Source organism: Miniopterus schreibersii, assembly GCF_964146895.1.
Source record: "Miniopterus schreibersii genome assembly, chromosome: 6".
In the NCBI taxonomy this organism is placed as follows: Eukaryota; Metazoa; Chordata; class Mammalia; order Chiroptera; family Miniopteridae; genus Miniopterus; species Miniopterus schreibersii.
The window spans coordinates 16,450,397-16,475,871 of record NC_138107.1 but is presented as its reverse complement, the minus strand read 5'-3'; the positions used below and the strand labels follow the sequence as shown (position 1 = coordinate 16,475,871).

General features: G+C 41.0%; 1 protein-coding gene across 2 annotated transcripts in view; it reads left to right on the top strand.

Moving 5' to 3' along the window:
- CYP39A1 (cytochrome P450 family 39 subfamily A member 1) overlaps positions 1–25,475 on the top strand; it is a 74,141-nt gene that overhangs the window by 30,903 nt on the left and 17,763 nt on the right. Inside the window, exons 8-10 of one of the 2 annotated variants that reach the window (XM_081139720.1) lie at positions 12,649–12,782; positions 21,650–21,745; positions 22,608–22,696. In XM_081139720.1, coding sequence (XP_080995846.1) covers positions 12,649–12,782; positions 21,650–21,745; positions 22,608–22,696 — 319 coding nt within the window. The remainder of the gene's footprint in view (positions 1–12,648; positions 12,783–21,649; positions 21,746–22,607; positions 22,697–25,475) is intronic. The other variant, XM_081139721.1, reaches the window with a different exon arrangement.

The following is a 25,475-nucleotide window of genomic DNA, read 5'->3' as shown; positions in this document are numbered from 1 at the left end:
CACTCAGAATAAAATCTAAAGCCTTCATGTGGCCTTGAAGGTGTTTGTCATCCCCACAATCTCTCTGCCACCCTTTACCTTTTTTATTTCACCCCAGCCACAATCACTTATTCATTCAACAAATATTTATTGACCCTCTATTATGTGCCAGGAACTGTTTCAGGAGTTTGGAATGTACAAAAAAGGCCAAAGATTACTTCCCTGTTGGTGCTCACATTCTGGTAGGGGAGACAGGCAATTAACAATAAACATGATACATAAGTAAACTCCAAAAATATTAAATGATTATAAATGCTATGTAAAAAAGAAAAGAAAAGAAACTAGAGTAAGATAGAAAAAATCAAGAGTGCCCGGAGTGGGGAGGTGGTAGCATTAGATAGTCAGATCAGGCCTGATTGGCAAGGACTTAAAGGTGACTGGGAGTTAGACAAGCCAGTGTCGAGAGGAAGAGCTGGTTGGGGTCAGGTTGCAGTTGTGGCCTCACTGTGTCCTTACCAAATTCTCTGAGATCATCACCATCAGTGGCATTTCTGTGGCACCAAAGCCAAGCACATGTGGCCACTCGCACCAGATGCTGAATCATGCCGGGTCCCCAGAAACTTTGTCTTGCAAAGAGTGCAGTTGTGCCCGGCCAGCATGGCTCAGTGGTTGAGCATCGACCTATGATCCAGGAGATAGTAGTTTGATTCCCAGTCAGGACACGTGGCCGAGTCACAGGCTTGATCCCCAGCAGGGGGCGTGCAGGAGGCAGCTGATCAATGACACTCTCTCATCATTGATGTTTCTCTGTCTCTCCTTCTCCCTTCCTCTCTCTGAAAAAAATAAAAAAAGAAGACTGCAGTTGCTACCAAGGAACATTCTTTCAGCCTCCATTTCTTTACATCACCAGTTCTTGGTTCAAAGTCTGGATTGGAAAACCTGATTGGCAAAGTCTCATTTTCATGGCAATGGCTGAGCTTCAAGGGAGGCAGGGAAAGCAAACACCTGGCATTTTTCTGCTCTGTGATGATAGGCAAACTTCTGTTGAAATACAGATACTGCATAGCCCAAACTGACAAATATCAAGGTGTGTAGATAATATAATATGTATTTTTACAAAAATGTGAGTATAAGAAATAAATATATTTATTATATTACTATATAAATAAATTTTTATATAAACACATTTTATAAATATAACTGTGTACCTTTATATATCTATGTGCATATATACATACATCCCTCCTTTATTCCCAGTGAGGTGATCCCTTGCTTATAAATTCCATGAAAGCAGACTAAGACTTTTTTCAAGAAAATTCATACTTACATGAACTGTGAACGATTTTAATAAACAGTGCAGTGATTAACGGAAACACTGTGCGTTCTGTCCAAAGACAAATGTTCATCTCCTTTATTCTGTTCATTTAAAAATCTGCTCCCTGATAGTTCAACCAAACTGTTTTGTATGTTTTGGTGAAGGGATTTTTCCTAGGTCATTTCCTCTTTCCACAGGGTTTTATCTGTTCTCAACATAGTGAACATCACTATATCCACAGAGATAAAGAAGAAGATTAATAAGTTCTTTGTATTTTTATTTTAGCATTAAACTGTATATTATGACATTATTAAATATCTACATTTTAATTTGTTTAGGTAGCATTTCATTAACCTACCATTATGGTTTACTCTTCTTTTTATTTTAGTTAAAATACAGGAATATGTATTTAGGTGATTCTTATATTTTTAGCTTCATTGTACTTTTGCTTTTTCAAGATAACTGCTAAAGGATTACTAGATCATGAAAGATTAATCAACGCAGCGTAACTAGTCATAGTTATGGGCAGCTGACCTAAGCACTCCTGGGCATTAACATTTGGGTCCTGTTTAGATAGTGTTTTAAAGCAACGTTTTTTTCTAATTGAGGACTTTTGCCGTTGAGTATCCGGCCACCAGCAGAAGGTCATTTTATCTTAAAAACAAATGAAAATGCACTTGAGTATTTTAACCAGTTGCATTTAACCCAGTCCACCTATTCTTTTTAATATAGGGTAGCATACACAGCACACTTTTTTTTTTTGCCATTCAGTTTTATTGTGCATGTATATAAGGAAAAATTTACTCAACTTTTTCTTTTAATTTGCAATGAATCAGGTTAGATAATAGAAAAGCACCGCATAGTATTGATTCATGTTTTACATAAAGTCATGATTTGTGCATCATTAAAGGTACATTACAAAATTTTCATTGCATAGGAGTCAAAAATTTGATTCATGAGTTTCAGTCCTGTTACTCACTAATTATGTGACTTTGGATAAAAGAGAAAATTTACTCAGAACCAATGAATAATAGTGTTTTTTTTTAATGGTGCTGAATAGCATCTGGTTTTTTAAAAATATATATATCCTTATTGATTTCAGAGAGAGGTAAGGAGAGATAGAAACATCAATGATGAGAGAGTCATTGATCGGCTGCCTCCTGCACGCCGACTGGGGATCGGGCCCGCAACCCGGGCCTGTGCCCTGACCGGGAATCAAACTGCAATCTGCTGCATCCTGGGTGGATGCTCAGCCACTGAGCCACGCCCAGCCGGGCAATAATGGTTTTTGATGCCACTGTGTTCTGATTTAGTAGCAATCCGGACAGGGGACATACCAACACTGTCAAGTGGCCTGATGCTATTACATGGTGACATTGACTCAAATGGCTACGCTCACCATACACTAGTGAGAAAAGATTCTGTCTCTGCTTATAGTTATAAACAAGTATAAAAACCAGCAGAGTGATAAATGGAGCTCAGATCCTACTCGATGTTCTCGGCAAACCCCATACTGTTTGCATTATTTTAAATCGCTCATTAGTTTTACTTCATTGCATTTAAACATTTGTATTTATTCTTGAAACTTTATAGTTATGTCTTACCCATATTATAACTTGTATGTATATCTTGTATATTCTTGGATGTGTCCTAGTATCATCTTGCCAACCTATAACAACATTCTTGGAGGCCTCTACTATGGCATGACAAAGACCTGAGTCCTTCAGCTAACTGAGGAAGCCCACTCCCATCACTCCTCTGCAGCCTGCCAGGGCGCAGTGGCTGATAGCCCAAGTAGTGTCTGTGATAGATTCTTGGCCCTTTGAGCTGCGCGTTGACCAAAATATCGAGAAGAGAGATCAAGTAGCAGAGCCAAGGGCACTCCAATGGAGTTATGAACAAAGTTTTGTTATTTTTAAAAAATTCTTTTTCTGGTAGCCTGGCAATATGAACCTAATATGGCTATTTTGGAGGTTATAGCATATCGGACAGGAAATTTCTTACATAGTCTCATTGTCCTTTCCTAGCCCAGCTTTTTAAATCCTGGAATGGACCCAGAAAACATTCAATTATCTTGGAGCTTCTCACAAACTACTTCACTCATTCATCAACCTTGAAGAACATATGTAGATTACCTAAGAAAGTGTTTATAAATGCAGGAGGTTTTGCCCAACCAGTGTGGCTCAGTCGTTTGAGTGTTGTCCCAGGAGGTTGCCAGTTCAGTTCCCAGTCAGGGCACATACCTGGGTTGCCGCTCAATCCCCAGTAGGGAGTGTGCAGCCGATAGGTGTTTCTTTCTCATAGGTGTTTCTCTCTTTCTCTCCCTCTCCGTTCCTCTCTCTGAAATCAATAGAAGTATGTTTAAAAAAAAATAACTGCTCCCTAGCCAGTTTGGCTCAGTGGTTAGAGTGTTGGTCCCCAGACTGAAGGGTCCTGGGTTCGATTCTGGCCAAGGGCATGTACCTCGGTTGCAGGCTTGATCTCTGGCCCTAGTTGGGGCACATGCGGGAGGCAACCAATCCATGTGTCTCTCTCACATCAATGTCCCTCTCTCTCTCTCTCTCTCTCTCCTTTCCCCCTTCCACTCTCTCTGAAAAGCAATGGAAAAAATATCCTGGGGTGTGGATTAAAAACACAAAACAAAACAACAACAAAATAAATGCAAGAGATTTCATCTGAAACTGTTCTACTCCAAATATGTAGTTCTGTTATCTTCTTTTCTCCTTGGCCTTAAAGACCAAGGTGGTGTCATTTTGGAATGACAGCTCATTGCTTTCCGACCCCCTAATCCAGCCGCAAAGTCCAAAGTGAAACCTGCGTGGACGGAGCTGGCCCAGGAGAGGTTTCCTCTGCCCTTTCCTGCCTCTCGCACCTGAAGTGTGCCTTGTGACGCTGTAGCTTCAGCAGGTGGGAGGAGATCCCTCTGGTGGCCGTAGATTATTTGATATCCTTCAAATTTACAAGCCCAGACAAGGTCCTACTCTGGCGCGGGTCCTACTCTGTTTTATTAAAGCCCCCACTATCTCGCAACCCGCAACCCACTTTATTTATCCCCCACATTTTTCATTTAGACGCAGTTCTCTGAGTGTTCTGTTGGAGAATTATTCAGGCATCTGGATCATCATTTTTTCCTCTTTAGAAAAGGCTGAGGTAAAGGTCTTTAAGTTGGGTCAACATCTCTCCAGGAAACACAATCCAAATTTAGAATCAACATTTATTTTACATTTTATTATCTACCCAGTGTTATCTCGCTTAGCCAGTATCTCACACTTTTATGTATTAGATATTAGACTATGTCCTTAAAGGTATTATGGTTATAAAGCAGGGTTAATTTTATAATCCCATAACAGAGAAACTGATAACCTCTTTTTAATATATGAGAGAAGTATTTCTTAAAATAACAGGATTTTTTTTTTTTTTTCCCCAGAAGGGAGTCTTACGTGGTTGACTTGGTATAGTAGCATTAAACTTTTCTTGAAATTATAGAATGAAATTTGATATATTTTTATAAGTGCCTGTATGGATGGAAGAAGGGGGTGGGGAGGGCCAGCCTGTCGATTCTTAACTCTCTCTCCCCTCGGTCTTGATAAACTGTTCTGAGCGATATTGAGGTCCTTGGTGTCTCCCTCCACCCCTTGCTATCACCGCCTCTTTCACACTGGGTCTGTAGCTGGGAATGTCTAACAAGCAGCTGAGCAGCGTCTTCTTTTAAAAGAATATTACTTCTAAGATAGCAGTAGGTGTCAGGCAGACTACGGTGCACTGGTCATCAGTCCCAGGGGAGGGCTCTGAACGCTTCTGCCCACTGCGTCTTGGTGTGGAGTTGCCAAGGACAACACAGTGCAGTGGAGCCCTGGGTGGCACAAAGCTGGTGTCACAGAGGAAACCAAGATCGGCTGCAGCTGCGGGCATCGGCTCCCCAAGGCCGGCGGCCTCTGCTGTGGCCCACGCAGGGCGGTTGCTCTATTTGTACCCCCCTCTCCAGCCACAAGGAACACAACCCCGGCCCCTCCCCTCGGAGGACAGATAGCACAGTGGGTTTGGACCGGTTCCATATGCTCTACACACTTTAAGCCCAGACGGAAGAGTACCCCTCCCGGCGCCTGCAACAAGGAAAACTGTTCCCACAGGGGTGAGCCCTGCCCAGGCTGTGCGGCCTCAGGGCCCATTCTAACGTGGCTGAGTTGGGGTCGAAAGGCTGAGACTGCCTTTCCCAACAATAGGAATATGTGTCTTTAATAATAAAATTTTATACTAAATCCTTCAGATGCCAAAAAGCCATATCCAGAAGAACCAGAGCGGGAAGCACAGAAATGACTGGGATGCTTGGCGGAAGCTGGTGGTCAGAGGGGAAGAGCTGAAAGGGAGGTGGGCTTGCCGGGCCGCAGCTGTGACCCCTAACCCCCCGCCTGCATTCGGGGTCCATGGGCAGTCCCTAGGCTTACTCTTTGTTTTCCCCAGTCTTTATGCACCTCAAGTACCTTAAGTTGCTTTTTTTAAGCCTTCCTTCCCATTTATATCTGTCCTTTCTATTAATCTAACTGGGATTTTTCTTGAATAAAGAAATTGGGTTGAGGTACCACCTATATGGAGGAATTATAACATTTTATAAAAACATATATTTTAACAAAACAACCCAAAGAAAGAAAAAAGCCTACCAATTTAAATGCCAAGCCTTTTAAAATGAATATATATCCAATTAATGATGATTAATTTCAGTGTTTTTTGGGAAAAATTAACTTAGCGACTTAAATATTATTTAAAGGATAAATGTGATTAGACATCGAAATTATTAGAAATGTAAACTAGCAAGGCCAGATTTGCCCTGTCAGGTATTAAAACTGATGATAATGCCGCTGTTAACAAAAGAAAATACAGTTGTTACAGAAAAAAAAACAAAAACAGTGGATCAGCAGAACCCTTATTCGTTTGCCATTTGCCAACAGAAAGCAAATTCACAGTCTTTTCTTTCAAAGCTAAAAATAAAGGAGAAAAGTAACTTTTCCATTCTATTTAACAGTCTTGAGGCAAAAGTTTCTAAACTATCAATAGTTGTAGTAAATTTATATTCAAGAACCTGCAGTCATTGGGGAGACTGTAAAGAATTCATAGGAAACAGAGGTGAACTATAGAGTGTTGACCTTCATCGGCTACTGTATACATCCCAATCTCCCAATCTTCCATCAACTCTCATCTTCCCTCTCTTGACTTTGCTATACATTTAACTTCATATATTTCTCAGAATTTTTTCTCGTAGAACCTGTACAATAATGTACATGCACACTAATGAAGTTAATATTTTGTAACAAAAAAACAAAGTATATGTTTTTTCTCTATGAAAGAAATATTTGGGAGATAACAGAATTTTGTTTTTTAAAAAATATATCTTTATTGATTTCAGAGAGAGGAAGGGAGAGGGAAAGAGAGAGAGAGAAACATCAATGATGAGACAGTCATTGATCGGCTGCCTCCTGCACGTCCCCTGATGGGGACTGAGCCTGCAACTGGGGCATGTGCCCTGATGGGGAATCGAACCTCGATCTCCTGGATCCTAGTCAACCTCTGAGCCACGCCTGGCTGGGCTAGAATATTGTTTTTTAAACTTGAATTTTTGAAGGATCTCAGCACCATAAGCTTACAATTTGCTTCACACGGTAGTGCGAGCCTTGTGTTTCCAAGAAGGGTGGACATAGCTTACCTTCTGCATAGGTGTTCTCACCTCTGGAGCTTGCTGACTGGACCTCTTTCTATCAGCCCTTCCTTCACATTCCAGAGGTTTCTGTGAGATATCTGAACTAACCCCCAGGGATGCATTCTACTCTTTCTTGAATTAATTCATTTTCTTTTTCATCTCTCTTTCTCCCTCCCTATCTCCCTCTTATTTTTTTGTGTGTGTTAAACATTATATATACTTTCTCATTATTTTAGGTGCCCAATAAACTCCCATTCTATATCTTCAGATGCCATAAGTTCAGAGTCTCCCCCAACTACATGCAGAAGGATTGGGGCATTCTGCACGAGGGAGGGGGGAAAGGCAAGGCAGCAGGGAGGAGAGGAAGAGGGAGGGAGAGGGACTGGGGGTCGGAGGACCTTCTTTCACCGTAAGCTGCATTTTTAACAAGCTCAGCTCTCCGACACAGGTGACGCCCTGTTCAGTTCCTCAGGCCTCACAGCCTAGTGACCTCTCCGTCACGCCCCCCAAACAGCCTCGCCCTTAGTTTTCTGATGGCTTATCAGTTTATTATTCCCTTAATTGTCAGGGATGGGAAACGTGGTTCAGCTCAAGTTTAAAACAAATCCCTAAACAAGTACATTTTAAAAAATTTTAATTTTCGATTACAGTTTACATTCAATATTTTGTATTAGTTTCGGATGCACGGAATAGTGGTTAGTCACATACTTTACAAAGTCCCCCCCCCCAATATTTCCAGTACCCACCTGGCACCATCCATAGTTATTACCATATTATTGACTATATTCCCTGTGCTGCGTTTTACATCCCTGTAACTTTTGTAACTGCCAAGTTGTACTTTTTACTCCCAACCCCCACCCCTCTGGTAACCATCAGCCTGTCCTCCAGAAAAGCTTCTCCCTTTCTGAACGTACCGTTTAGGATCTTTTGGGTCTGTGTCCTACTGATATCAGTGGGGAAGGTCCAACCCCAAGACATAATTTGCAACGTTATGAAAAACCTGCATCTTGGCCTGTAGAATAATGAAGCCCCTTGAACTTGCACCTTGCGTGACCAACTTAGCTCTGCGACTTTACTTCCTCACTAACTCATTTCTTCCTATTTCTGCCACTCCTTGTTTCTCAGTTCTGGGCCGCCCCCGTCTGAGGCATTTCTCTCGCTGTCTCTTGGTCCTCAGGAATAGAGGGAAATACATATTTGGAAAAGGGAAAGGTCATTGGGGTCTTTATACAAAATTTAAAAATAATTTTCCCTTTGAATAATCAAAGACCAGTTTCACAGTATTTCTTTTCAAATTTGAAAGAAGAATAATTGTAGAAAGGGAACCATTGCTTTCTCCATTTGGGAGACAAGTCATCAAACACATTTTCATCTCACTGAAAATTTCCAGAAATCTGTAACCAGCATATTCTCAGTACCTGTAAGTCAGGGTTGTAGGGTTACTTGAGGTATAAAACCTGTAGTAAGTGATGTTTTCTGCTTCGGGACTTTTTATCCACTCTTACTCCCTCTATTCGAGGTGTTAAACTTTCCCAGTGAATATAGGCTTCTTTTGAAAAGGAAAGAACAGCTTTGTAAATATAAGAATATATTCCTGGAATGAAAGAGAGGTATAATTTTTAAAATTGAACTTTTGAACACTACTTAAAAGGTTGAAGTTTTTAAATGGCTGAAATGAACGGAAGGAGGTGAGATACTGCTTTCATTCCCCCGAGGAGCACTAGAAACTCGCCATCCACTGCTCCTCTTTAGCTTTGTTTCTGTTCTCTCAAAACCCATCTTTTTCACAAGTCTGTCCCGAGGTCTGTGGTTGAGAAAACATGCCAGGAAACTAGTTTCTTACCCTTAATCTCTTTCAGCAGTTGATGTCATTGCTTCATTATTTTTGAGTAGAAGTCATAGAGATGCTGTATTTTTTTCAAAGCTATTACATAATTTCCCTACTGAGACTCTGAAGTAAACACTAACTTTTATTATTTGGTTTTTACTATTTATTTATTTACTTATTTAATTATTATGCTCACCGAGGATTTTTTTCCCCATTGCTTCTCAGAGAGAGTGGAAGGGGGAGGAGAGAGAGAGAGAGAAACATGGATGTGAGAGAGACACATTGACTGGTTGCCTCCTGCACTCGCTCCAACCAGGGCCGGGATAGAACCTGCAGCTCAGGCCCTTGAGCAGGAATCGAACCCTCAACCCTTGGATGCACGGGCTGATGCTCCAACTGCTGAGCCTCACTGGCCAGGGCTGTGTCGTGCATTTTTACCCCAGGTTCGTTTGTGCACACAAATGACCTTTGGCACACGCCTTACCTCTTAAATATTTTAAACGAGCTGCTCCATGAATAGGAAAAGCAGCCCCTGGGAAGGAAAGCTGAACCCACAGCGTAGGTTTAGAACAACCCACGGAACCAAGACCCCGTGCTCGCGAAAGTAAAGGCCGAGGCGGAGGGACGTGGAGGGGTGCACTTCCCAGTCCAGTGCAGCTTACTGTCTGCTTTTCTTCACCTTTCCGTGTGCCCCTTGGTCGCACCTATGTGTGTCTCTCCTTTGTGGGGAGCACAGGGCACCTTCAGTATTCAGCCCCTTCTGACACAGTCTCCTTAGAATATATCTCAAAAGTCTGTGTGACTCAACAGATAGCTACTATGCCTTTTCCTTTCTGTCAGAACGCGGACTATTTCCCCCAAATTATTAGTTAAGCCTTTATGTAATGTTACCCCAGAACTAGAGAAATAGTTGAACTACAGAAAATATAAAATATTTAATTAGTTTATTTATTTACTCGTGTGTGTGTGTGTGTGTGTGTAAGGAGAGGGGCTTAAATAGTAAGGCAGCACAGGAACCATTCTCAAAGAAGGATTGACTTTGGTGATTCTATTTGATTTGTTTTTTGTGTTTTTTTTAAGTCCAAGAAATCACACTTTTATGATTAATTTTGGTATATAAGTGACTTATCTTTCTGCCTGGGTGAGCCACTCATCCTTCCAGGCTTAGCTGAGGCTCCAGGCCTAGGCAAGAGGCGAGGAACACCACTGACACCTGAATCCTCTCTTGTGAAACGTGTATTGTGGTTATTTATAGATTTTGTGTCCCTGTGTCCACCCTCCTTTACGGCAATGACTGTGTCTCTCTCAGTCCCCTTTAGAGAAGTGATGGGACACAGTGAGCAAGGTCAAGGGTTTCCAATGCAGACAGACGTGGGTTTGAAGACGGCTCTGACACTTACGAGCTCGCCTTCCAACACGTTAACCTCTCTGAGGCTTGATAGCTGGCAGGTGGTTGTGAGCAATAAACGAAGTGGTCCAAAGTATCGGTAACGCTAGAGGGTCAGTAAATTAGTAGTAGTCTCTCCCTGGCTCTGACAGCACCTGTGCGAGGGCTAGCACATAACAGATAGGAAGCAGATTTCTACTGAGTGAGCGAATGGGTGAAATAATAGAATTTCAATCTATTGTGTGTCCTTAACAAATATAATTTAGAGTTACCATGTTATAACTTGCATGTCATCATGCCTGTGGAAACCCCAAACTACATATAATTTAGAAATTTTTTTTCTATTTCTGAATGTAAAATCATCTTTTCTTTTATTTGGTTTCAAATAACCTAAGATTTGGTTTGACTTTTATTGCATTTATGCCAGGAGTTAAACGGCGGTCTCTGAATTTTACCCCAGCTCACCCATCGTGTCTTCCCTGGGTGTCGTCTGCACTGGTCCTGGGTGACTTTAGGCTCCAGCCCATTTGATGGTTACCGTGGCGTTCTTCCAAGTGGAGCCTTCTAATTTTAGAGTCAAGACGCTGGGGGAACAAACCACAGATGTGCATTGAAATATGCACAGTATGAGCACAGAGCCTTTTCTGAGAGTTATAATAAGAAAGGCCTTTAACCTAAAGATGTTGTTTGAAAACTTAGCATATTTCCTTTTCTTTTTCTTGGAATAGTCCAAGAATACTACCTGATTTTTCCCACATCACGTTGGGTTTTGAGAAGCTAAAAATATTTTATCAAAACACTTGTTCTCCAAGTGTAGTCTACACCTCTCAGACTTTTGTAGGTCATAACAGATTTTAAATATTATATTCAACTCAAAACAAGCTTTTATATTATGTAATACAGAACATTTTTGCACTTTATAATTCAATTACTCTAATAAGAACTCTTACTTAAACCTCTCTCTTTATTTATTTATTTTTCCTAAAAGGAGGTCAGAAAAAATTTTTAAAAAAGAGGTCGGAAACTTGACTATTACTAGAGTCCAGACTTTTTCAGGGCCTTGCTCTTCCTGTTTTGTTTGCCTAGAATATCCACTTACTCATCTCCCCATGTTGAAGTTGGACCATTTGTTAATTCTGTATGCATTTACTGAGGTCTACTTATACAAGAACTAGTTATATTTGTAGTTTTAGAGAGAGATACTCATAGAATATTTTGCTTTACCTGTCGTTGGATGTGAACCTCTCCTGCTTTTCACTATCAGGATATTTTACATCTCCCAGAATAGCTTCCTTGCCTGTGTGGTGTACCAGTTAGCTATGAGCTTGTTTCTTACCTCCTGCTAGTAGAGCCTACCTCAGCTCCTGGTCCTTATTTTTTATCAAGTTTAATGGAGGGTGTAGACACCCCTACGGGGATTAGTAGAACCAGAGTCCAAAAACCCTGGTTCCCAGACTCCACTAACCAAAGACATTTGCTTCTGGCTCCCCAGGAATTCCACATGTGCCTACAGAGAGGGTGTCCCAGGCAGCACCCACCCAGCCCGCCTGCAGAATGGGCTTGCTTTTAGAACGAGCCACATCCAGAGTCTAGGAGAGACATGGCTGGAGACCCTACATTCCACTCTCACCTACTCATTGGCGATACAGTTGGGAAGCTAATATGAAAGTTGGCTTAATTAAACTGACAATGTTGTTGACTTTTATTAAGCAACTACTGCCAAACCAAATTGAAAGCTGAGTTGTTTTAAAGTAATTTGCAACATGGAAACATTTTACCTGACATGGCACCATTAGCTAAACTGTCTAATCTGACTAAAGGCCCTGCTCTTACTTTGGGTCATAAACAGATTGGCTGCAATCCTTTTTCAGTTTCCGTGGGTCTAAATATTAGCTAAGCTATGCATGTTATATTAGGAACATCTGATGCATTTATGTTTAGAGAAATCATCATTCCAGATGAAACGCATGTGCCTCATCGCCCCTTTCCTAATATTTTTTGGGGGACTTCAGAAATGTATGATTAAAAAAAAAAAAAAAAAAGCTAAAACAGAAATGAATCAGCAAGGAAGAAATAGAAGTAGGCCAGGTGGCTTCTCAGATCTTTTACTTTGTGCTTTTGATGCCAATCTTTTATTGCTGTTCCCCTTAAGTGGAATGAGAATCTGGACAAGAAAGAATGAAATGAGTGAAAATTGAACACCATTCTGACAGGGACTGTCTCCGTCATTTCATAGATGTAAGACTGTGGCTTAGTTTTATTTATGCCATGCATTTTATCTTGGTAAGAGGAAAATGACAAAAAGATGCAATAGATTACTAAACTTGGTATCTAATAGTAATATTAACACTAGGTGTCAGAGGTATTATCTAACCTATATTTATGAGCTTACCTAAGTCATTTCCTGGCCTCTGTAAGTCCATTTTCTTTTGAAATTCTTTTTACAGGTAAAGATAAGATTAAAGTGTCTGAGGATGACTTGAAGAAACTCCCTCTAATTAAATGGTGTATTTTGGAAACGATTCGTTTAAGAGCCCCGGGTGCCATTACTAGAAAAGTGCTGAAACCAGTTAAAATTTTGGTAAGCTTTGGCTTGGTTTTAACATAATCCTTCTAGGGAAAAAAAATGTACATGTTTTGCCCATATATTATTAGATAATTCCTTAAGTTCTTGTAGCACTAAATGACCCTGGAATAGGTTACTAATAAGAGTTGTGCAGCAACATTTTGTTAATTTGGGTGTTTACCCATTGGTGAAGATTTTAGTTATAGCATAATCTTTTAATAACCATTTTGGCCCCTTTTAGCTACAATATAGTATTTTAATAGTCATTTTGGCCATGTGATTCTGTATCAGAATTAGTATAACTCTACTTCAATCAAGCAGGTAGATAATATCTTGTCTGCTGAGCAGCCATAGGTTAAGGGATTCATGTGTGAGTGAAGTTCCAGTTGGAAGACAGATTCAGGCCACAGGTTACAGTTATGGGAACAGATAGAAGGAATGTCATGGATAATAGCAACTGAGATTAGCAATCAGCCTCTGAGTGAGTGAGAGAGGCCCTTTCTATGGGCAACGTAGCAGAAAATTCTGGAGAGGACCATGTGTACATGGCAGAATTTCAGTTCAATATTTGCTGAATCAATCAGGCGGAACAAAATATTTTTTCAGAATTATTTGACTTAGAGCCTGCAAGATGACATTAAGTTGGACCTCCAGTCTTAGCTTTTTTTTACACACAGCTTGAGAGTGCCTGGATTCAAACCAAGAACATTTTGTAGTAGTAGAACACAAAAGAGACAAAAAAATCCAAATTTTCTAAAGGTTGCAACTTGCTAAATTCAGAAGAGATGTTGTTCATTTAACTGAACTTACATAAGTTACAGCATTTAGTTTTAGTGGAATTTTAACAGTTTTTGCTTTTAAATAATCAAATTCTTAATGACTTTAAACCAAGAGTATAAAAGAATAAGATTTGAGAGGAAATGGTCAAACAACCTAGTACAATTAAGTAGAACAATGTGTTTATTACTCTGAATATTACTATAATTTTTATTGAACTTTTATTTATATTATAAATATTTATAATGCATAACTATATAAAAATAAATATATACACATATTATACATATTTATACAGGGTGGGGCAAAAGTAGATTTATAGTTGTGAGTATGTGAAACAGAGTTTATTCTCATGTTATTATTTAATTATTGTGTTATTTTCCCTATGAACAACTGTAAAACTACTTTCCCACTCCTATATTTTTTATATCATAGCCTCATTTATACTCTGGCTAGTAGGGAATTATTTGAATTACACAATCATTATTTATCAGCCAGCCTAGGTATCTTGATTTTTATTTCAAGCATACAGATCCTATACATGTTTTGTTAGATTTATACCTAAATATCTCAGTTATTTTGAATCTTTTGTAAATGGTATAGGTATAAAGGTTTCCTTCTCTGTCATACATCACTTGTTTGTGGAAATACAGTTGATTTTGTGTGTGTGTGTTGACCTTGTGTCTGCAACTTTGCTAACCTCACTTATTGGTCCTAGGAGTGTTTTGTAGATTCATTGGGAGTTTCTGCGTAGATCATATTTTAATTTCTCCCTTTCCTACCTGTATGCCCCTCCGTCCGTCTTCCTGCCTTATTGCATTGGCTCTAAACTCCAGCTCGGTGGTAAATAACAGTGGCGACGGCAGATATCCTTGCCTCGTTCCTGATCTTTATGGGGAAACATTTAGTCTTTCACTGTTAAGTGTAATGTTAGCTGTGGGATTTCTGTAGATACCTGGAATACATCCAATTTCCTTTTTTTTTTACACATTGTTAGATTTGTTTGGCTAATATTTTGTTGAGGATTTTTGCATCTAAGTCCACGAGAGGTATCGTGCTACAGTTTTCTTCACTTTTTATTTTGCACTATTTTGTCTGGTTTCTATACCGTGACAATCTCTCACAAGGTGTCTCATGCCTGTCCTGCCCCCGTCTCTTAAACTCTCACATCCCTTCCTTTCCTTTCCTTCCTCCACCCTCCTTGCTTCTCTCCTTTCCCTTCTTCCTCCCTCCCTTCCCTCTTTTCTACCACACGTATTTCCTTATGGAAGACAGTAAAGAAAAAGTCAGCAGTATAGTTCTCTCCTCTCCCCCCTTACCTTTTTCCTTTACTTCCCATGGCCTCTTTCTGGCCTCATCGTTCACATTTTTTTTTTTACCCTGCAATTGCTCTCCTTTAAGTTCCCATTTCGGGCTCTGGCCAGGTAGCGGGTTTGATCCCTAGTCAGGGCCCATACAGGAAGCAAGCAGTGAATGCATAAATAGGTGGAAGGACAAATCGCTGTTTCCCTCTCTCTCTCTCTCTCTCTCTCTCTCTCTCAAATCAATTAAAAAAATGAATAAAGTTCCCATTTCATCTCTCCTAACCATACCTGGGACCAAACCAGGAAGAAAAAAACCATAAGGACTCACATAGCTAAATTCCTGTAAACACTTTTGTTTCCCGTTGCCTCCGGGTGTCTCCTCTCCTGCGAGCTGCAGTGTGGTCTGCGTGGCTTGAACTTCTCTAGCCGGTCGCTCTGCCTGCCGCGTGTATGGCCTCTCGGCGCCTCTCTCCTCGGGCCTGACACCGAGCTGTGCTGTTTCATCAGCTAAGTATCTGAGATCATCACAGCCTAAGTCTATAGTAACAAATGTTTAATTTGTTACATAAATGGATTTCCTTCCCAGGCACAAACCAAAAACTTTTAGGCATATACCACTTTCCAGCCCAGGTAATGCGCTCCTGAAACTGTTTCCTTCCTGGCTCCTGCTGTCCTGACTCTCGATATTCTCACGCTGTTCATTTATCTTTATTTGGTTAATTATACTTATACCCCAGTACTTCTTCCTTCGCGTAAACACTACTTTGCGCCTATGGTTCTGTATGGTTCATCCTGTTTCTTTTCCTGTAGCTCCTGCTGTGCAACCACCTGAAGCCTGTCTCCCGGGCCCCCCCCTTGTCTCCCTTCTCCCAGCAGCATTTTCCACCGGGTAGATGTTAGTTTTGTGCGTATTTCATTTTACTTTTCATTTCAGGATCCCTGAAGATGACTCAGTTAATTTCCCCCTTTCCCGTATTTTTATTTTACCAGAAGAGCCCTGGCAAGAAAGGAATTTGTTTTTCAGCATAACATTTCTTGTCTCTTGACCAGCAGTTCCCTGGTCTGCTGGTCAGGCGTCAGCATTGGCACTGTTATGCTCACTCCATATTCCATCATCCCTTCCCCCACCGAAGCCCTTTTCCATCCTTAAGTGAGCAGCTCTTGGGGGAGCTTTTAACCTCATGCCAGCACGGTCAGGGCTGTTAACATCACAGAGTTTTTCAGAATTAATTTTACTTATTTCAACAACTTTACCAAAAGAAACATCCGTGCTTAAAACACATGCACACACACGGACACTCATGCCTACACAGTCCTACAACCCCATGACTGTACGGTAACGACTATCCGACATTCTCTCTGTGTGACATCAGTACAGAAATCTAGTTTTCATCATAGTGTGTCATTTTAAAAAAAGTTTTTAACATTATTTTTCACTCTTCATGCATCCAGAGAGTTTTCATATTTATGTCAGTTGCCACATCATAGTCCATTGAGTTAATAGCTTAAATACTTAATTATTTCCTGGCTCTTGAGAATTTAGATGGCTTTCCTTTATGGTTATTATGTGGTAATTATTTGCACCTTTGTGCAGAGTACATTTTTTTTTTTTTTTTTAGTGATTATCCTTTACTGGTGGATTACTGGCCCGAGAGTATAAACACATTTATGATTCGCTACATGCAATCCTCTTGCAAAATAGAACTATTTCATAAGTCCAACACCTATGGGACCTCAATAAAAAAATTTAAATTACAAATAATGGATATCCAAAATGAGTCAAGAAATTATTTTAAAAAATTAATAGTCCATTGCCCAGCTGGGCGTGGCTCAGCGGTTGAGCATCGACCTAGGATCCAGGGGATCGGGGTTCGATTCCCAGTCAGGGCACATGCCGGGTTGCGGGCTCGATCCCCAGTCCGGGGAGTGCAGGAGGCAGCCGATCAATGACTCTCTCATCATTGATGTTTCTCTCTCTCTCTCCCTCTCCTTTCCTCTCTCTGAAATCAATAAAGATATATTTTAAAAAAAATTAATAGTCTACTTCCTAACACTCACACTTTCTTCCCAGCAGATGTGGGGCTCATATCTATTCAGTCTCCTTCCAGGCCCCAGCAGCTGGTTGTGGACGTCTTAGTGCTGGAGCAGCCCAGAGACCTGTGCTCAGGCTGCATCTTCCCAAAATGTCCCAGCACTTCCCTTCACTATTTCCCACTATATCTTTTTCACATTTGTAAAAGGTGCAGTGCTTCCTGTATTAACTGTTTCTTTTGTAAACGCAGCGTTTCCTCTTAGGAGGCCCATACTAATCTGAATTTCTCCCTGTGGAGATGAGACTTTACCTTTAAAAATAATAGCTTGCACAGTTTCCTTTTTATTACATAAGTAATACATGGTAATTAGAAAATAAAAAGAGGAGACCACAGAAAGGAGCTGAGAGAAGAGATGAAAAATTGCTTAAAATTTCACAAGTCAGAGATAATTACTGTGAACACGTGGTACTATTATAATTTTAGATTTTTTTATTCCTATAGTGTTTGCATTTTAAAAAATTCAGTTGGGGTCATACTACGCTAATTTTTTATAACCTGCTTTTATCTTACTTAATAATAAATCACAAATAATGTTCTATATCAATAAAGGACATCTAGGCCATGGGAATTGCAGCATAATAATCTAATATATGGAGAGAGTATAAATTTTTAAGTCGATCCCCTGTTCTTGATTATGTATATGGCTTTCGTTTTTTCACTGTTATAAACCGTGCAAAGATGAACGTCCTTATAGCGAAATCTCTGTGTACGGCAGTAATTATTTTCCTAGTATAAATTCATACACCTTGGCCACTTTAAGCTTTATGTAGTTTCCAAATATATTTAGGTGGAGTGTCTTCACTGACTATATTAACATGTTCCTAGGGATTTGGATTATAGAAAACGTTTCATATGGGACCATCTGTGTCGCTAGTGGCAGAGGCTCCTTCATATCGTCTCTCCTGTTGGACAGCTGGTCAGGGCTTCCTGCTCTGAATGCCAGAAGCACTGCCCCACCGGCCTTCCCTAGACTAGTCCGAACAGGGTATCACTGTTTATTTTTGCTCCTGTGGTCTTTTCTCTGTTTTTTTGAATAAATGAAAACGAAGAAACGCTATCCGCTTTCTTGGGTTTACTCCACTTCTTCCTGGTCTTTATTCCACCTTTTGCAAACTCTGAAACGCCTACGTGTACTCTCTCTTCAGGGTTTCATATTTTTAGTACAAAGCTGATCTGCAAGAACACGAAGCAAAGAATACACAAGGAAGTGTTGGAGAATATGAGTCGTTAAGGAGCATTAATTATCTTCTCGAGATATTAAAACATGTTTATAAAACTGCAACAATTAAAATGGCATGATGCTGGCGTCAGACCAGGTGTTCAGGTCAATAGAACAGACTGAATAGGTAACAAAGAAACAAAAGCCCTTGTACCTAAGAATTTACCAGAATAAGCAAATCATTATAAATTAACGAAGAGGGAAGAGATTAATATGTGGATTGGGATGGCTCGCTTAAAGCGGGTACTTTTTTTAAACATAGTGGTTCTCAAACTTTTGGTCTCAGGCTCCCTTTATACTTTTCAAAATTATTGAAGATCCCAAAGAGCTTTTGTCCGTGTGAGTGATATCTGTTTATAATTTACTGTATTAGCAACCAAAGCTGAGAAATTGTTCAAGTATTTACTTAGTAATTCATTTAAAAAGAACAAGAAACCTATTACACGTTAAATAATAGCATGATTTTAAGAAACATATTTTCCAAAACAAAAAAGTAATAAAAAAAAAGTATCATTTTAAAATGTTTGCAAATCTAATACCCTTCTAATAGAAGATATCTGAATTCCTATGTATGTATCTGCAGTCAGTCTATTGTGATATATTGTTTTTATTGATGGAAATGAAGAAAATTAAGCCTCACATTGACATGTAGCCAAAAAAATAGTGTTTTTTTAGTAGCCTTTTCAGATATTTGTGGCTACTCTTTGATACTACATAAAAATTCAACAGTGGCACTTTCTTAAAAGTTTGTTGCAATCTGAAAATATGTCAGTGCATTTTTGTAGTAAGTTATATTAAAATCCGTTGGTGTATCCTATACTTTGAATGAGTGTTTTACTCAGGAGTGATGCCTGACCTGGCAGACCCTGTGAAAAGGTCTTTGGGACTCCTAGAAATCTCTAAACCACCTTTGAAACCCACTATTGCAGAGAGAAGAGGGCCACCAAAGTTTAGGGTTAATCAGTGAAACCACAAAGCAGATGAACAGATTTGAATGTACCATATCATAAATTAACATGTCTTATTTTATCAAGGATAACCCAAATTAAATGTAAACCAAAAATTAAGAATAAATGTCAATATGTGTGTAACACAAGGGGAAATAATTTCAGTGTTTAAGGAATTCACAGATCAATAAGTAAAGCACCAAGGTTACATAGATAATGTGGATAGGACATGAGCACAGAAGTTTATAGAAGAAAATAACATGGAAATGCTCAACAAAGACATAACATTTTAAGTGGCAATCAAAAATAGCCTATTAAAAATGTCAGGTTAGCAGATAAGAGGGCAATAAAACTGACACACTCATGTTGTAGTTAGAAACATTTTTCTACAAAATTTGAGGAAGCAGTTAAGCAGTGTGTATTAGTAACCTTAAAAATATCCATGTCCTGTGTCTTCTGAACATCGGTGTTAAACGATTTTATATGAAAAATGCTTTGAGGAAGCAGACTCCAGTGATGGCATTTATAATAGAAAAAACAGTAGAGAGTGAGCAGATTAATTATGGGTTAACCTCCCCAATGAAAGATTAAACAGCTATTGGAGAGGAAATTATTCACAATGACTCTACAATATAAAGAAAGGAAGTCTTTAACTTTTAAAGTTTTTTTTTTTTTTTAATGCCACTAAGAGCAACCAAGCTCCTGGCCCAGAGCTAGGAGGAGATCCATGTGGCTCCAGACCTTCTCCTATGGAGACTTTGCCTTCATTAGACTCCTCCTTTCTCTTTGAAGACCCTGCATTCCTTGCACCCACTTTTGCGCTCAGAATTCCTCTCGAGGTGCAGCAGAGAGCCCTTCCTTTTCTTCCCCCTTCGAGAAGCCCCATCTCCAGCCCAGCGCATGCAGCTCACTCGGCCTCTCGGTATCTCCATGGGGCGGGCTGGCCGGGGTCAGGTCTGTCCACCTGAGAGATGCAGTCATTGCAACAAGTCGTGACTTCTCTTTGCTAGCGGCCTGTGTTCCAGTCCTGACCCTTTGGTCTCCCTCTTCACCTGTCCTGTGAACGACGACAGGGCCTGTTTGGTCTGGACGTGCTGATGTGTGTTCGCTCAGAGGGCCCCTTTGATACAACCGGCTCTCACATCCCTTTACGCCGTTTGCCAGCCTGGCGTTTGCTGCTGCAACAAGCATGCCTTTCTGGTGTCCTCCTGTTGCGGATAATGGTGTTATCGAGGCCGCCTTTGAAGCCTTCCTCTGCTAGCTGCTCTGTGGCCGCAGCAGCCAGCAGCCTCCCAGTCATAATCATAGGTCTGCTGGCACTAAAGGGGTGACGGGGTGGGGAAGGGAAGGACAGGCTGCCTGCAGCCCTGGCCGCAGTGATTTCAGGATCAGCCGTGACCTCTCTAGCCTCGGTCCCAGCGGAGGGAGAAGGAACACACAGGATTGGGATCTCGCAGGCCTCTTTCAACTTTAAAAATTGTTAAGAGGGCACCAGCAAGCCTCTGACTCTCCAGCTGTCCTGGCACTGAAATGACCAAACTCAAGCAATAGTCAGCTCCCACGGAAGCCAACGGGGGCTCTCCTGGGTGAAAAAGTGACGACCCCTCCCCGTGCCCCGCTCCCTGCTGCCGTAAGAAGACACGTTTTTGATTGTAAGGTGCTAATTCTAGACTCATGACCTTTGTGATTTGCAAGTACCTTGAGGACACTTGAAAATTATGTCGGGTTGGATAGACGTGGCTTCTGGTGTTTGGCAAGGGGAGTTGCTAATAAAATGGCCTCGCTCAGTCAAGTTGGTGGCTGAGTGGTGGTGATCACACACTCTGGGAGAGCTCTGAGCATGGTGATGTAAAGGTGACTTTGCGACGTGGTTTTAATTCTTGGTCTAGTTTATTGAACATGAGCAGAGAAGGACCACGCAGGCTCTCCTATCTGAGGAATCACACTGCTGAGGCCCCATAACTACCGCAGCCTCCAACACAAAACCAACCAAATAAACGCACAACACTTGCCTCGCCCTTGCGCCTTCCTAACCAGTTGTCTTCATATTTCTTCTGCCCCAACAGCTGCTGCTAGAGTGAAAAAACAAACAAACAAAGAATCCACTGAGCCTGCCCCGACGCTCTCATGAGCGTCCCCAGGGGCGGGACACCTGCTGACCCTGTCCTCAGTGCTGAGACCAGTGTCCTGCCTCAGAGTGAGATTTTTCTCGGACACTTGCTGCACACCTCAGTGTTGAACATCAAACACTGCATGAGAGTGGACCTATACTAGTTTCTGAAGTTTTCACATTTTCCTAATATTTTACCCCTTTGTAACTAAATATATATGTACCTATAACTGACTGTCAGAGTTAGAAGTCAATCACTGCCTAAGTTGGAAAGCAGAACTCTCCACCCAAGAAAGAGAAGTTCTCACCACTGATGATAAAATGCATATGCCTTCTCCACAGTATAGTTGTAGCCTTATTGTTAACGACCCAAACTATCTTTAAAGCAGACTTCAAAAAAAAAATGACTTGGACCCAATTTTTCTACCGTAGAATTTCACTGTTCCTTCCGGCGACTTGCTGATGTTGTCTCCGTTTTGGCTCCATAGAAACCCAAAGTATTTTCCTGAACCGGAATTATTCAAACCTGTAAGTTACGTCTTTCAATATACACGGTCCTTTGATTTTAATTTCTTTTCGTACCAGGAGCATGAATTCATGAATTAACTAGGACTGTGTCGTTAAGCAGCATATTTCTCTTGTGACGAAGGCTACAAAATACAGATTAGATTTGCAATACGGATGGCACAGCGTGTATAACAAATCAGATAGGGAAGCTTCCAGAATAAGCCTCAGCAGCTTTGAAATAAATTCTCATCTGAAACCAGCAGGGCGTGTGGAAATAAACACGCCTGGTTTTGATAGAAGACTTAGTTTATGCTCTTCAGGCAATTGTTCCCCTTATTGGTTTCCAAGGAGCACAAAAAATAAAAATGAGGCAAATTAAAAACTGTGTTCCTCTGTTTCTTAGAACTGGGGAGATACAGGGCTGAACAGAATCCTGAGAGGCCATTTGGTCTGTTCCCTGCCTTGAGGGAAAACTGTCAGAAACGGCATCCGGATGTATTCATTCTGCGCCCCAGGCTCCCCTCTCCAGGGCTGTCAGCGTCTTATTACTAAATTTATCACCAAGGCGCTTCATGATGGAGGCTGAGGCCTTATTGTAAATATCCTTTCTTCTGGGGTCATTTCTGTGGTTGATTTACATTGTCATCTACATTTGCCACGCAACAGAATTCGTTTCAAATCTTTTTATTTATTAGTTATGTTCCCCAAACATAATCATGGCTGATATTAATAACAGGTTGGAAAAAATGACCAACAGCCCTGCAACTTTATATGCAAGGATTAGCTGTACAAGATCATTTTTAGCCTAGAGAAATAAAGTTAAGCTTATTTATATAAGGCTGATTTGGAAGAAGAAGAAAAAAAAAATGTTTTCTTCCCACAGGAACGTTGGAAAGAGGCGAATTTAGAGAAGCACGCTTTCTTGGACGGCTTCGTGGCCTTTGGAAGCGGGAAGTACCAGTGTCCCGGGAGGTCAGTGAGACAGCTGGGCCACGTCTATCCGGAGTCTGCACAAAGATGGGGGCTCCGAGCAGGGGAGCTCTGGCTTCGTCTTTCTTTTCTTTATGATCAAGCTGCAGGCAAAGCCAGGGGAGCGCATTTTGTTTGGTTGGCCGGTCGTATTGCGCGGTGTCTTTGTGAGGATGTCTGAAGTGGCTTCTGATGGGAGGCCTCACGAGGACAGAATATCACGGTTCCAGCTGCCAGGTGCAAGCAGGGCCTATGTTTCAAATGCCCAGCTCTCGCAGAAGGATAATTCAGAGTCGCTTGAGTTTTACCTTTTTAAAAGATAAAGATAGAGGTATAACACTTCCTTAAGTACAGCCTCCTCATGCACATTTGTTGGGGTTCCAGAATGTCTTTAGCATGGAGCATCGCAGCAGCTTACTAAGCGGCTTTTGTTTATTGGGCTGGTTTGGTTCTATCAAAACGTTTTTGGTACCATTTGTAGTTAAATTAGTCCGGCACCCAGGACCTCTTTTCAGCGTGATGCCCTGTTGTGGGGCAAGTGTTCGTCATTTAATGAAAGATAGCTAATGCTTCTTTATTCAAGCAGAAACTTTTTGGAAACGTCTCACCTGTGCCAGGCCCCCTGCGAAGCCTCGGGGACAGAGCAGTGAGGAAGGTGACATGGTCCCTGACCTCATAAAACTAGCACTCTGCTCCAAGCAAGTCCCATTTCTCCACTGGTGCTGATTCTGTTAGAGAATTATTGTTACCTGTCTGTAACAGAATCTCACTCAGCGGATGTACAGATCCTTTACAAATCTTATACGGGAAAGTTGTAGCCCCTTGATTTAAGAAGTCAGTTGTCTGTCTTGTTTGGATAGTAATATCAGTGCATGTTTGCAGTTATGACTTGCTCACAGCGTCCGTTCTGCTGCTCATGTTCGACAGTGTCGATGTGCTTTTAGCGATACACACCTCCCCTAGAAAGGTTTTAGTCAGTCTTAGCCAGCCATCAGCATTCTAGCTTCCATTTTTGGAGTTGTTCTAGCCCTGGTTGGGTAGGTCAGTTGGTTAGAGCATCGTCTCAATACTCCAAGTTTGCGGCTGCGATCCCCGGGTCAGGGCACATACAAGAATCAATGAATGAACCCATAAATATGTGGAACAACAAATCCATGTTTCCCTCTCTCTCTCTCTACCTCTCTAAAATCAATAAAAATGGAAGTTATTCCAGGAGCCTAAGGGTAAGCAGATTGTTGCCAAGTGTTTCCCTGGAGACGCTGTTTGGTGTAGGTAGTTGACCTGAACTGACCAACGAGACTGAAAGGAGAGATTTTTCTTCCACGGCGACAAGAGAGGCCCCCTTGGTGCCTTTCCGTCAGGCGTGAGCACGGGAGCTGCAGCCCAGTTTCCTAGCAGCAGATTCCAGTGGAGCAAGCTCACGGTGCTGCAGGACACAGACATGGACAAAAGCTGGTCCTGTGATTTCACTGTGTCACTGAATCATCCGTTTTGAAGAGCTTATCGACTTCCTGTCATGCTAGACAACAAATGTTTTTCATCTTTATAAATAATATAGTATATATGTTTATTACATACAATAAACGTTCATGATTTTCAAGGCAGTTCTAGTTGAAGTTTTTATCGTATAGAACTGAAAGCACGCTGACATATCCGCTAGAAAGTTTCCAAGGTGTGAACACTTGAAAATTGAGTGTCTAATACTTTAGAGACAGAGTGTAACAAATAAAAACAACAGTAATAGCAGAAACCCAAAATACGTGCTTCTTGTATTATTTTTACTTGATTAGTGGTTCTTAAGCTAAGAGCACATTTGTTGTTTTTGTCACCTATTAACTATCAATTTTGTAAGAGTAGCTCTTCTAAAAAGAGTAGATATTACTTTTTTTAGGTTCCTTTTATATATATTTCCAATTGCAACTAAAGAGTTTATCAGAACCATCTTTGAAACTGGACCAAGAAATATTTTTAACTAAGGTCTGAAATGCTTGGCAATAAAGCATGTAGTATAGGCCACTGGTCAACTGATGACTACTGTTTGTAGGAGGAGCTGTTAGGACTTTAATATCTTTGAGGCTGATAGACATTTGCTTGGGTTTGAGAGTAATGGATACAATAGAGAGAACCATGACATTTCAGGTCAATCAATAGTATCTTATTTATACAAAAACTGTAGAAATTTTTACACTAGAACTTTATAAAAAATATGTATTTATTGATTTTAGAGAGAGAGGGAAGGAAGGAGGGAGAGAGAGAGAGAGACATCCATGTGAGAGAGAAAAATCGATCGGTTGCCTCCCACCTACACCCTGACCAGGGATCGAACCTGCAACCTGGACATGTGCCCTGACTGGTGACCTTTTGGTGCATGGGACCCCACTCAACCAATTTAGCCAAACCGGCCAGGGCTGCGCTAGAAATTTAATCCCACAAACCTTGAGTATAATCCTCAGAAAATTGCGCCCATCCTTAGTTTGTGTACCAGGAGCCAATTTATTTTCTCATGTACAAAATACTCAATGAGTCAGAGAAAGTTGCCTATAAAGTCTCTGGAGATCAAAGTTCGTCACGAACAGAGTCTTGTGGCCTTCCAGCGGTCACCCCTTGGAGTGTAGGCCACTGAGGCAGCATGAGAGCCCCTCGCACAAGTGAGCACAGAAGTTTTGCTGAAATTACTCAACGAGCACTCAGTGCTGCCAGCAGCGGCTCGCTAAACCTCGGAAAGGACTGTAGTTCCTCCCCCGAAGGGTGGGAGCTCTGAAATACGTTTGGAGGAAGCCCC